General features: G+C 40.6%; 1 protein-coding gene across 3 annotated transcripts in view; it reads left to right on the forward strand.

The window, feature by feature from the left end:
• Nucleotides 1–12,919, forward strand: part of LOC306851147 (uncharacterized protein) — a gene marked incomplete at its 5' end in the record, with an annotated part of 73,367 nt that extends 60,448 nt beyond the window's left edge. For all 3 annotated transcript variants that reach the window (XM_079387268.1, XM_079387270.1, XM_079387269.1), the window contains 9 exons: nt 5,626–5,655; nt 5,743–5,811; nt 6,439–6,507; nt 7,376–7,432; nt 7,698–7,733; nt 8,575–8,622; nt 11,132–11,164; nt 11,625–11,681; nt 12,151–12,919. In XM_079387268.1, coding sequence (XP_079243394.1) covers nt 5,626–5,655; nt 5,743–5,811; nt 6,439–6,507; nt 7,376–7,432; nt 7,698–7,733; nt 8,575–8,622; nt 11,132–11,164; nt 11,625–11,681; nt 12,151–12,197 — 446 coding nt within the window. In that variant the 3' untranslated portion in view covers nt 12,198–12,919. The remainder of the gene's footprint in view (nt 1–5,625; nt 5,656–5,742; nt 5,812–6,438; nt 6,508–7,375; nt 7,433–7,697; nt 7,734–8,574; nt 8,623–11,131; nt 11,165–11,624; nt 11,682–12,150) is intronic.
• Between the last annotated feature and the right edge of the window lie 1,216 nt (nt 12,920–14,135).

The following is a 14,135-nucleotide window of genomic DNA, read 5'->3' on the forward strand; positions in this document are numbered from 1 at the left end:
GTAAATTATGGGAAATTAGAAAGTATCTCCCCAATGAAGTACTGTCGATCTGCACATGTGGAAATTCCAAGCAGTGGACTGGATCCAAATGATGCTGCTTACACTATGATGCAAAAGGCTGCCACTTCAGAGCATATACTTTCCTAGTAGAGGGAGTCTTACCAATCAAAAATTGACTAGAATTGACTACAATTTAATATTGGGCTCCCCTGCTCTGGCCAGGGGTATCAAACTAAGCCCTGCAGTTTAGTCAGCAATCTCCCATGGAGGGCCTACCAGGAGGAATATTAGGTCCGAGAATCACTCCTAGGGCCAGACAACACAGGGCTATGAGCAATAGGCCTACTCCTTTCTGCCTTACACTTGCTAGAACTCCCAGGCGCAGTACTATCAGGGAAAAGCATACAGAATAGTGGCTACAGAAGCCAGACTACTTTGCACAAAAGAGATAGCACTTCTTGTGCTAAAAATGGTGCCTCCCAAACATTTACAAAACTGCACAACTGTGTATTAAAACCCCTCTAACAACCACATTAAACAATGGGGTTTTGCAGAGAATGATCAAAAAGTATGATCTGCATCCTCCCAATGCTCTAGATGTGGCAGGTTTAGTAAAACACTGTGAAAGAATTAGTGTCCCAATGGGCTCGCCATTGAACGGCCAGTAAATCTAGTTATCTACTTGGTGGCACGGAGGGCAAGGTCTGCAGGCCGATGTAGCTCTTTAACTGCTTCAGGGGTTCAGCCCACGCCTCCATCTATTTCCCTGTAGTCTAGCTTGCCTAGGTTTTGTTATTTCCTGTTGTTTTTGTTATTTTTAGTTGAAAGACAGGGAGACATACAGTATATTAACACTGGTTTTGAGGTTCAGATGATAAAATGGCAACTCTTTCGGACAATAATTTTACTGTATCATTTTTATAAGCTTCTCTTCCCCCTGTAACTGATCGTCGTCCCCCTGTCAGCTTGCTGGTATTTTCCTTTCCCCCCATCTATCAAATTGAGCCCTAGAAATCCATAACGATTGACAACTTGTTTTCTTCATCCCACAATGCAACCTGTTATGGCAGCGGCCTCTGGTTTCTGCCTCCGCTGGCCTCTGAGCTAGTCACCTTTATGCTGTTTGTCTTTAAACTGCAAGGGTTGAAGGTGGAACATGTTGTTTCTTGGCAGGACCGACAGCTATTGTAGCAACTGGCAAGGCCCCTGAGCCCAGTAAGATCTACTGTTGCACGTACAAATGTCTTGTCTAAATGTAGCAGAACTCCATTACCATTTAGCTTTAATGCGCCTTAATTTTCCCCCTAACCTTTGCTGCTATCTGCACTTGAGATTGTCGATCTGCATTTTCTCAGATCTGTTTCTGACACTCTATACCTGTATCAGGATTGTTCTCTATAAAGAATGGTCCTCTGGTCATCCATGTTTCATGTTTTCAAAACATGCACACTAAGTGCTAAGAAAGAATATGATTAATTCCAAGTAGGGACCAAAATTAACTGTGCGGGTAACAACTGGGTTTTAGAGGTAAATCAAGCAGAGTTGACAAGTGATTTCACTAGGAATTGCAGCATAATACACTGCTCAAAAAAATTTAAGGAACGCTTTTTAATCAGAGTATAGCATAAAGCCAATTAAACTCCTGGGATATTGATCTGGACAGTTAGGTAGCAGAGGGGATTGTTAATCACTTTCAGCTGCTTTGTGTTAATGAAATTAACAACTGGTGCACTAGATTTTACATTTACATTTATTCATTTAGCTGACGCTTTTATCCAAAGCGACTTACATTGCTATATATGTCAGAGGTCGCACGCCTCTGGAGCAACTAGGGGTTAAGTGTCTTGCTCAGGGACACATTGGTGTCTCACAGTGGATTCGAACCCGGGTCTCTCACACCAAAGGCATGTGTCTTATCCACTGCGCCATCACCACCCAGATGGGCAACAATCAGATGACCCCCAAAACAGGAATGGTTTTACAGGTGGAGACCACTGACATTTTTTCCCTACTCATCATTCTGATTGTTTTTCACTAGTTTTGCATTTGGCTAGGGTCAGTGTCACTACTGGTAGCTTGAGGTGATACCTGGACCCTACAGAGGTAGCACAGGCAGTCCAACTCCTCCAGCATGGCACATCAATACGTGCCATTGCCAGAAGGTTTGCTGTGTCTCCCAGCACAGTCTCAAGAGCATGGAGGTGATTCCAGGAGACAGACAGTTACTCTAGAAGAGCTGGACCGGGCCGTAGAAGGTCCTTAACCCATCAGCAGGACCGGTATCTGCTCCTTTGTGCAAGGAGGAACAGGATGAGCACTGCCAGAGCCCTATAAAATTACCTCCAGCAGGCCACTGGTGTGACTGTTTCTGACCAAACAATCAGAAACAGACTTCATGAGGGTGGCCTGAGGGCCCGACATCCTCTAGTGGGCCCTATGCTCACTGCCTTGCACCGTGGAGCTCAATTGGCATTTGCCACTGAAGAGCCAAATTGGCAGGTCTGCCACTGGCACCATGTGGTTTTCACAGATGAGAGCAGCTTCATCCTGAGCACATGTGATAGACATGAAAGGGTCTGGAGAACCCGTGGAGAACGTTATGCTGCCTGTAACATTGTTCAGCATGACCGGTTTGGTGGTGGGTCAGTGATGGTCTGGGGAGACATATCCATGCAGGGACCTCTACAGGTTAGACGATGGCACCCTGACTGCCATTAGGTATCGGGATGAAATGGACCCATTATCAGACCCTATGCTGGTGCAGTGGGTCCTGGGTTCCTCCTGGTGCACACAAAGCCCGGAGAGTATGCAGGCAGTTCCTGGAGGATGAAGGAACTGATACCATTGAATGGCCCCCACACTCACCTGACCTAAATCCAATAGAACACCTCTGGGACATTATGTTTCGGTCCATCCGACACCGCCAGGTTGCACCTCAGACTGTCCAGGAGCTCAGTGATGCCCTGGTCCAGATCTGGAAGGAAATACTACTCCAGGACACCATCTGCCGTCTCATTAAGAGCATGCCCCGACGTTGTCAGGGATGCATACAAGCACATGGGGGTCATACAAACTGCAGAGTACCATTTTGAGTTGCTGCAATGAAATTTCAGCAAAAATGGACTAACCTGCTGCATCATTTTTTCTCTTTGATTTTCGGGGTGTCTTTGAATTCAGCCCTCTGTAGGTTGATAATTTTCATTTCCATCAAACGATGTGGCATCCTTTCATTCCTAACACATTACCTAGTCCATATCAGTATGGATATCCAACATGATATTTTTCCCCATTGATATCTGATGTGTTTTCAAAGTGTTCCTTTAAATTTTTTGAGCAGTATACATAGTTTATTGTATATAATTTAACTCCAATCAAAGACAAACATATCTGTCATGAACAACCCCAGTGGCATACTAAAACACATCTATCTTGTATCAGTTTATGGTCCTTCTTTTTTTCTTACTTCACCATCTATTGGCGGGTGAAGCTAAAAGTTAATTTTGGACCCTGATTCCAATTCCTCTGTGCATTAAACTAGACTTCAGAAACTGTTGTATGTTGAGACCCATTCAGAATCTGTTGTTCATTATCTGTTGATGGATCATTCTCAGGATGCTGTGCCATTTGTCAGTGTGATTTTTCTTTTGTTTTCTTCTTCTTCTTTTTTTGATCACGCACTATAATAGAAAACCTGTGAAATTATGCTTTGTGCCAACACTATTGTGTGGCTGAAAGTCAGTGTTGAAGTGGTTAATAACAGCCTGATCTACCAAATATATTTTCACTACACCTTTATTTTTTACATTCAGCATTCTTGTGCTTTGTGATAAGAACAATAATGCTTCAAAACTTGTAAAGGGAAGTGGTGTGTGGTCAAGTATGGTGACCCATACTCGGAAATTGTGCTCTGCATTTAACCCATCCAAGTGTACACACAGTAGTGAACATACACCCGGAGCATTGCTGCGGCACCCGGGGAAACAAACAGTGATATTTCTGTTTCAATAAAATAAAAATTTAGGGGGAATTAGTTTAGTTTAATTTCAGTATAACCCAATAAATATGCTCCCCGGGCGCCGCAACATTGGCTGCCCACTGCTCCTGGTGTATGTTCACTACTGCGTGTAAGTCCTCAATATACAACATTAGACACTGGAGGTGTGACTTACCGAGAATTATGTCCTGGCATTCAGATATATCATTCATCCTGAACTATGAGAGAAGTTGAAAAGGCTTCCTTTAACACAGAGTATCATATCCTGTCAAGACCCAGCTACTTTCTGACTAACTTGACATTTGTCGAATTTACTTTGGAATCGACCAATTAAAAAAAAAATCAAAGACCAAATTCAGAGTTCAAAGCTCTATAGTTGTGTACAGTCTCTGCAGGGAAAGGACAAAATGTTCCGAAAATAATCCACAGTAATATGTTTTAAATGTGTGCATTACTTCGTTTTACCACTAGGGGGCAGGATAAAATCACCTGTGACAAAGGTCTCTGTCCTCATATCATGTGTGATTTCAGGGAAATGTTAAAGGGAAAAAAAGACAGATAATGTCAACCCCTATTTATTTAGACAACCACTATGAAAAAAACATGCTATATTTTGTACTGTGTAAATACAAGAATATGTCATAATGCTGTCTAAAGTACCATGATGCATACATCGTCATGTGACACACAGCAGCCACAACAGCACTTGTGTTTTATTTATTTGTTTTTTCCTTTTTATTCGAAACATTCCAAAATGCATTAACTATATCATGAAATATCTTGATTCTCACCTTTATAGATTATGTTAGAAGATCTATAGTGGGCGATGGTCAAACTAACCTAATAATGTAATCTATTAACTAAAAACCTGTCTGTTTAATTAACAGATATGGGTGTCATGCCATAACATATTTTTAATACAACTGACTTTATATTTAATGTGAATTTGTCATTGTATGTTAGGCTACTAATCATAACACTTTCACTGTAGCCTACAGAAAGAGAGCAAAGAACATTTTCACTGACAGTCTAGAGTTCAAGCGCTCTCAAAAACTCCAATTAAAATCACTGAAGCTGTTTACACTGTCAATGAATATCTTACAGATTCATACACACATTTGTACTTTCTTACGAGATAATTCACCAGAAAGATACAATCAGTGAGGGAGTGAAGAAAACACCGGCATTTTAGCGATGACTCATCTGAACGCCTCTGATTGGTCATTGCATTCATCAGCGCAACAGCATCATGTGTGATTGGTTATAATGCAGCACTGTAAAAACACATCTGTCTCTGGCTCAGCACCAGCCAGCGAACACAGATTTGAATTTAGCAGCTGATGATATGAGGCACTGAGCGATCTAATCATGCCTGTGTGATTGTATTAAATATAGAAAATATTAATCAGCATTATTTTGTCTTTTGGAAGCTGCATTCAAAATCCACTTGGCTCAAAAATCTTAGGGGGCACGTGCCCCTCACTTTGAATAGGCATGAGGCCTCTGACAGCTCTATACAGTTTACACAGAAACAACAAACATACATTTTGTGTAAATGCTGAAGTATAAACATTCCCCTTGATAGGCACCTATATTTGACTTCAGTGTAAAGTAAACTTTTGTGTTTACAGGTCCTGGTGGGGTTTACCCATATGGATATGGTAAATATTATTAGTCCATTATTAAAGACAAAAACACATCAAACAAGTCAAAATCATGCTGAATGTTTCTTCGTCCTGTTGTTTTAGGCCCATTTCCTGGTAGCACTGGAATTGGAACTGGTATGTTACCTGGAGCCAAACCTCTGAAAGCCCCTGGTAAGATCATACTGTACCAGCGGTGGTCTTCATCGGCTCTGGAGAGTCTGCAGAGTTTCACTCCAGCCTTAATCAAACACACCTAAACAAGCTAATCAAGCTCTAACAGTTATTAGAAAGCTACAGGCAGGTGGGTTTTTATCCAGGTTGGAGCAAAACTCTGCAGGACTTTGGCTCTCCGGGACCTTTGGCCACGTCTGAAATATACCCATATAACTACCTTTGCTACAGATTACTCGGGCATCAATAACGGAGTTCACATAGACTAAGATATTCAGATATTGAAATTAATTGGTCAAAATCTTAACTTGACTGCTATAAGCAGATATAAAATGATATCCCAGTTGCTTGAAATTCTAAGTTAATGTAAAGACCTTCAGAATTCACAAGATCCATTGTAACAGAATGTGTATGTAAACATGTGTATGCGTTTAATCAGAAAAAGCTGATGACTGTATATATTCTGGTACAAATGTAAAAGTATTACATTTTGGAATAATGTCTTAAACTGGACTTTGTTTAGAAAATCATGTCTCAAATCAGGATCTGACTGTATGCTGACTCATGGCACCCTACCAGACCCAGTGTGTGCATGTGTGTGTGTGTGTGTGTGTGTGTTTGGTCCAGGTGTTGGAGGAGCAGGTGGTGTCGCAGGTGTAGGGGGAGTTGGAGGGGCAGGACTCATACCTGGAGCAGGTGAGATATAATGCTAATCCAAATTACCTGATACTTGATCATTTAGCAGTGTTCCTGTAGCTTAAAAAGTACTAAAAATACAATACCGAGGTCACGGGTTCCAAGGGAATACATAAACTGATCAAATGCATGTTTTCAATGCAATATATATCACTTTGAATAAAAATGTATGCCAAGTGCATTCACAGCTGTGAGTCAAATGCTTTTGGAAGGGTCCAGGTTTTTAAATGTTTCTTGAAAGTATGTAAGCACCATATACTTCTGTAGGGAGGATTTGCAGTTTGTTAGTGAAGATAGGAGGGTGCTCCGGAACCTGATCGAAATATCAGTGCCTTGGATGTGCTGTCTTACACAGAGGTGTAAGATTGAAAACCAAATATGCCACTATATTCTGCATCATTTGCTCAGATAGAAAGGTTGTAATTTTCCTGTACTACGGGGGTGGCCAACATCAGTCCTGTAGAGTTTTGCTCCAACCAAGTCTTTCTATGAGGGTAATAATAGTTCTCTGAAATGTTGTGTATATCAGGAAGAGGAGGGGGCCAAGCATCGAACCCTGAAGTACCCCAGTCCCAAAGGATAGCCAGTGTAATTTAGTCTTCCCTTTAATATACTCCAAAGGATAGCAGGGAGTGCAGATCCTGTGATGCAGAGTGTTGACGATAGATAATTTTACCAACATGAGCAAATTCTATATCATATATTTATATTATATCATGATCATGAGTTGTGATGTCCTCTACAAGGACAGCCCTGACTCTGTAACATGACACATACCATTTTCTGTCAAAATACTGAACAAACTATTGAAATAGCTTTCCTTGTGCTACTGTGCTGTTGTGAAAGACATACGGTCATCTTGTTGCAGGTGGAGGGTATCCAGCAGGTGTTGGTGTGGGAGCAGGTGCTAAGCCACCTAAACCAGGTAGCAAAAGAAAGCATACACAATTTTCATTTTCTGCATCATACTTCAAAAGCATTGCCAAATTCATTTTCAAAGATTTTCCCTAAGAACAAATGCACTCCCCATGGCCATAGATTAACACTGAAGCTTCAATTAACCGCACACCTTCTCTGCTGGGGAATTGTAGAGGATATAGGGAAATGCATCTAACAAGTACAAAATATTCATTGTGGGTTTTTGTTTTCTTCCTCTAAATTGTGTGTTTAACATCTAACTCTATCAACAGGCTACGGCTCTTTGGGTACAGGATACGCACAGCCAGGTGAGGCCCAGCATTAACTCTACAAAGAATGATTGCTTCACGCAGATCTTAATTGGCATCGATACATGTTCTTGAATATATGTATCTATGTTTGTGCTATAGGCACAAATTTTACTGTAAAATGAGGAGAGGTGTTATAGAAGTGGTGCTCAAAGTGGGCCTTTACTGGTGATGAGCTCTGCCAATTATTTGTTATTCTGTTAACAGTAACAAGAATGATTTTTTTGGATCATTCGGTCTTTTGACATGCTGGTACGCTCTCAAAACCAGAATCCCCCAGTCAAGCAGACAGCCTTACCCCTCTGTCCTGCCCACGACACATGTACATTCACACTCGTAGCAGTAATCCGCGGCGCGTTTCAGAAGCGGCTCTCCGCGCGGCTTCACTAAAGACAGGCACCGCGTCTATTTTAGACGGACGCCGCGTTCAAGCCGCACTGCGAATACAAAATAAAAAGTCAAAATAGCTATATACACTACAAAAGTGGCACAATAGTAAATAAGTTACATGTTTTAAAAATGTGAAAGTGTTCATTTGTTTTGAAAAATGCCTTGTATTGGAACTGTTTTAAAAATGCTTAGACTTTCCAGTGGCGGGATGGTGTAAATCAGGGGTTATATACTGCAATACAGGCTACAGCGCCATCTATTAGATTTTACTGATACTGCATATTGGAACAACTGCCTCACGGACTGGATGAAAACGCCCGTTTGCCCTCCTCTGCAGATTCTTATCATTTTTTTTTAAATCCCTCGCGGGCCCCACAGGAGTGATAGCGGGCCGCAGATGGACACCCCTGTTTTAGATCAATCTAAATATTTGTGTCTTTTCTTCCTACAGGTGGTGTAGCTCCAGGAGGATATGGAGGATATCCACAAGCATATCCAGGTATCGTTTTATAGAAACAATACAAAGGTTAAATTCATATGCCATCTCCTTACAGAATTCAGCCCCTCTGTAGTTAAAGGATAGTTCACCCAGAAATGAAAATTGTGTCATCATTTACTCATCCTCAAGTAGTTCCAAACCCGTATGAATGTGTTTGTTCTGCTGAACACAAAGGAAGATATTCTGAAGAATGTGGGAAACAGAGCAGTTCTGGGGCACCATTGACTTCCATAGTATTCCAATGCCCCAAAACAGCCTGGTTACAAACTTTCTTCAAAATATCTTCATTTGTGTTCGGCAGAACAAATACATTCATACAGGTTTTGGAACTACTTGAGGATGAGTAAATGATGACACAATTTTCATTTCTGGGTGAACTATCCCTTTAATTTCCCATTTCGAGGGCTATTGTACGTTTGTATAAGATGTCTCAAGTGTTCCCAGAAAGTGTCTGTGAAGCTTTATTATTCCATGTTGTATATGGCCCTTCTTTTTTTAGGGTGGAAGCAAAAATATGCTGTTTTTGTGTGTTTGTCTTTAAATGCAAATGAGCCGCTGCTCCCCAACCCCCTTTCCAGAAGCGGGCGGAGCTTGTGGCTTAGTGGCAATAATCAAAACATCAGTTTTTTTTACTATCATATATGCATATTGCAGTTCTTTGTCATCATCGAGTTTATTCCTTGCATGCGTTGTCAGTTTAAACTTCTGATATGCAGTTTTCTGAGTGCACAGAAAGCCGGCTCTTTTGCATCAGCTGTCAAAGAACACACAAGGGCATGTGAAAAACACACAGACTTAACATAAAAACAGTCAGTTATGCCTGTGAACATAAACAGCTTCATGTGTATCAGTATATTAGATCTGTGAAACGGCGACAACACACTACTAATGTAACTCAACCAGGCCTTGCCCACTTTTGTTTTTTAGCATATGCCTTGTGTGGGATTTATTTAAAGGTGGGATACTGTGATGAGTACATTCATGAAAGAAAACTCAGGACTACAGTCGAGATGTTTGAGGGAGTTCAGAAAAAGTGCTTACTGATAAATGTAGAGAATGACTTTGTGCTTTGTAAACTTGCAGATCTTTTTCTTGCACAAACAGCAGGGGAAAAAACTCATAATAAGACCTCTCTAAACAATATATCCTGACAGACAATAAGCTGAAAAGCGTCACTGATCTCTTTGGAAAGACAGGTTGACTGCTGAAATCCGCTCGCTATGAAAAGCGTTGGCTAGAAGTGCAAATATCATGCAAAGTGTATTTGCATTCTGACTTTAATGTGAGTCTCAGTGCTTGCTAATACTCACGCTCAAGCTGCTGTCATACCACACGCTATTATGTGTTAGTTATTATATAATCACAACGTGCTTGCTGGGTTTATTATTATTTCCGTCCAGATGCTCTTGGTCACAGCTGGTCATAAATCTCCTGCTGGAACAAGCAGTAATCCTGACGCTGTCTGTTGGCTTACTCACAGTCCTATTGGCATCTATTTCACACAGTTATTCTTCACTTTACTTACTTAAAGGGTTAGTTCACCCAAAAATGAAAATTGGCCTGTCATTTACACACCCCCGAGGCATCCTAGGTGTATATGACTTTCTTCTTTCAGACGAATCATTGCAGTGGGCGGGTGTTTCTCTTTAACAGTCCAAAACATGGTAAATTAAGTGCACGCATCCATAAAACAACGTGCCTCACATGGTCCCGGAGGGTGAACAAAGGCATCCTGTAGCAAATCCATGTGTTTTTGTAAGAAAAATATGCATATTTCAAATGTAATAAACACTTCACTCTCACTTCATCTAACTGTCATAAGCAGAAGCCGTTCCGGTGGATGACGTGGGACGTATGCATCGCGGGATTAGTGACAAACGCAGAGAAAGAACAAAACAAAATGCTGGTCACGAATTAGAAGCACAAAACGAGGATTTGTAAAGTAAAATGTTGGAGGATTTCTATATAAGCCAAGAGGAGACTGCTTTTGCTTTGCTAAAGTAAAGTAACTTTTCTCCTGTGAACAAACTCGCGAGACTAGCATATCTCGTTCGTTCTACGTCATCCGCCGGAACGACTTCCCCGTATGACAGCCAGCAGAAGTGAGAAAAAATGTGTTTACTACATTTGAAATATGGATATTTTTCTTACAATAAACATATGGATTCACTACAGGAGGCCTTTATTCACGCCCCGGAGCCATGTGAGGCACGTTTTATTATGGATGCGCGCACTTTCTTTGATGTATTTGGACTGTTGAACAAAAACACCCACCCACTGCAATGATAACGCTTGGAATAGCCAGGACACTTTTTAATATAACTCTGATTGGACTCATCTGAAAGAAGAAAGTCATATACACCTAGGATGCCTCGAAGGTGAGTAAAACATGGGATAATATTCATTTTTGGGTGAACTAACTCTTTAATTAGGCACAGTGCAACATTGCTCTCAGTCATTCATGTGGTTTGAGCAGCTCATTATAATGCAATGATTTCTTGTGTTTTAGGGGGATACGGAGCAGGACTGTCACCACAGCAAGGTAAACGCTCACTTACAACATCACTGGAAGATGCAGTAGAATGAGACTGAGATTTAGCTGTTGAGCCCACTCGTTAACTACATAATTAAACTAATGAAGAATCTCCAAGCTGCTAACTGAAAGTAAAACAAATATAAAGCTGGTCCATATAATTCAGACACTGTATACCAAACACTCTGAGCTCATACAATAGCTTTGTGCATTCATTTCACATATGGGGCGTCTACAGGAGAAATACCTGTAAATCAGTTCTGAACTGTACAGTTACTGCTAACTTTTTTGATGGTACATGTGAATAAAGCATAAGATTACCAGTATTAACACATCCAGCATAACATTTAGATTTACTGTATGCATTTTGGCAGACTTATTTTTAATCAGTGCCATTTACATTGCAATCAAGGTACAGATTTGGTCAGTTCTTGTGTAATGTGTATTTCATGTGTACTTGTTTCCTCAGCCAAAGCAGCCAAATATGGAGGTGGACTGACGGGATTCCTGGGAGCAGGTTATCGAGGTACGAGATTAATCCAGCCGCCACATAATCACTGCTCTCATTTCTGATGTCCTCAACTAAACGTCCTGATCCTAACACTGGCCTACTTCTTCTGAAGTTTGGATTTACATGAACATATGTGAGTTATCAAACAGAGCCGCACTGGTGGATGTCATGAAGTAGTCGAGATGCTCTGGAGGATCTTTCCACATTGAGTTCAGACTCCATTCCGATATTAATCAGGCACATTTCTGATGGATAAAATCAGTTCTATTTTTTTTTCTTGTTGAACTTCATGAATTTAGTGTGTTTAATTTAATTCAGTGTGTTGTCATTTCACATTTCAAGGGATAGTTCACCCAAAAATGAAAACTGTCATCACCCTCAAGCCGTTTCAAACCCAACTGACTTTCATTCATCTTCATTCACACATATGAAGAGATGTGTAGTATTTAATGTATGAGGTGCTGTCTGTGGTGTTGTTCTGCAGGTGGAGCCGGCTGCCAAGGAAAATACTGCGGGAGGAGGAGAAAGTAAAGGATCTCTTGAGATGTGAAGTGACCTCAAGAAACATGGTGCTACTGCATGCTCTAGAATGTACTTTTGATACTCAAACAAACAATCCCAACATGCACAAGTGTTATGTTTTGTACTGATAGTAAGTATTTGTAACAAATCCAAATTCCCGAATGTCTAGTGTTTTGTGAAAATAATTCCAATCTTAATGGCACATTCCGTCACGTTACTGTTTCCTAGTGTAGGGTTGCATATAACCAGGTTGATGAGCTGGCAATGCTGTTGCGTAACTGAAAACGTTTAACCACCGACCTCTTATTCGTGGACGTTTCTGAGACCATCCCAAGCTCTTTTGCTCAGGTGCGGTCACGCTCTGGCGCTCTGGACTCTTTCACATCTCGCAGCGTCCTCGCCGACTCGTGAGTGGAAGCGTCCTGTCGTTCTGTCATTCTGCTGATTAACCTCCGGGTTGATATACTTCACATCTGGCTGTGCTTCAGCTCATGTGCAGATGGGCCTTACGATTACAGTGCTTCATGGGTGACTCTCTCTCACACACAAAAAGAAATTATATTTTGCATAAAGAAAATTAAGCCTGTTTTAGGAGCACAGATTCTGATTCAATTAAACACATTTTCCACCAAAATTCTAATGTTTTTGGTGCTTTTACTTTTTTCTTTTGTTATTATGTGTAATAATGAATCATTCTCAATGATAATATTTTATTCTCATTACTGTAATACAAAAAAAGTGTTTTATTTAAAGGCAGTAATACTTCCATGATATATAAATACTTTTATAGTGAATTTATTTCTAACATTATTTAGATTTTCTTCATGAAAATATAATTTCTTTTTATTTCCTGCGATGACATGTTCTTGAGATGTTTAGTGAGACTCACCCCTCTAGATGATTTAGGCTTTCATGAAGCATCAGTGAGCGTCTTCGATTCGAATCTGATCTCCTGATTTGAGACGCTTGAATAACAGGCTGCAATAATATGCCTGCAAATGCATATTGTGGGCATAGAAACACACGTTACGCTAAGAGAGCTTTGTGGATGGCAGAACGTCTGACAGCGACAGCATGCGGCTCGATCGCAGCATTCATTCTTGTATATTGTGTGAAGTATGAAGAGCTTTGCTCTGATTATGCTGAGAACAAGCAGAAGTGAAAGACAGCTTATGTCTAATATCAATCATCTGTTTTGGTATCTGTCCGGTGAAAGGAACAAACTGAAGTAACTCTGTAAAATAGTAACCGTAGTTCTGACTTGTACATGATGTATGTTTAAACCTGGAAGATTTGCTTATGTTTTTCCCTGGACCCGGGGACTACAGGTGCTTCCATCATTTGACCAAGAATGTGTTTCTTTAATCGCTGTGTATTCACATAGAATTAGTTTACATATACATATAAAATATATATATATATGTATATCATATGCTTACCGTAGGTTGGATCATTTAACAACAGGTTACTTTGCCTTATGTTGTTTGTTTTGCACCATTTGAACTTGACATGTTGACCAATTATCAAGTTTGTACACATCATATGACAATAACTTTTTTGTTTTAAATAGCTTCTGCAATGTAGTCACTGTGGAACTTGCAAAACTGTGTGTGCTATTTTAAGATGTGTGTGTGTGTGTGTGTAGGTGATGTCTGTAAATCTCCTCAATGTGTGTGTGTGTGTCCCGAAAGCCTCACTAGCCAATGTATTATCAAACATATAATGTGTCAGTTTTTGCTATACTTGGTTGATACTGTTTTTCGATCCATCTGGAGAGACACTTTATCATGTATTAATGTACCTGGTGCTGTATTTGACCTGCCTGTGAGCCCTACCAGGTCTTCTCTATCGTGCCGTGGGATTTCCATCTTATTTAATTACAGGGCTGGGGCTGTTGCACTTTTTCCACAACCTATATTCTGACTAGTTCCCGGAAATTCTGGCATT

Source organism: Barbus barbus (genome assembly GCF_936440315.1).
Source record: "Barbus barbus genome assembly, chromosome: 31".
NCBI lineage: Eukaryota > Metazoa > Chordata > Actinopteri > Cypriniformes > Cyprinidae > Barbus > Barbus barbus.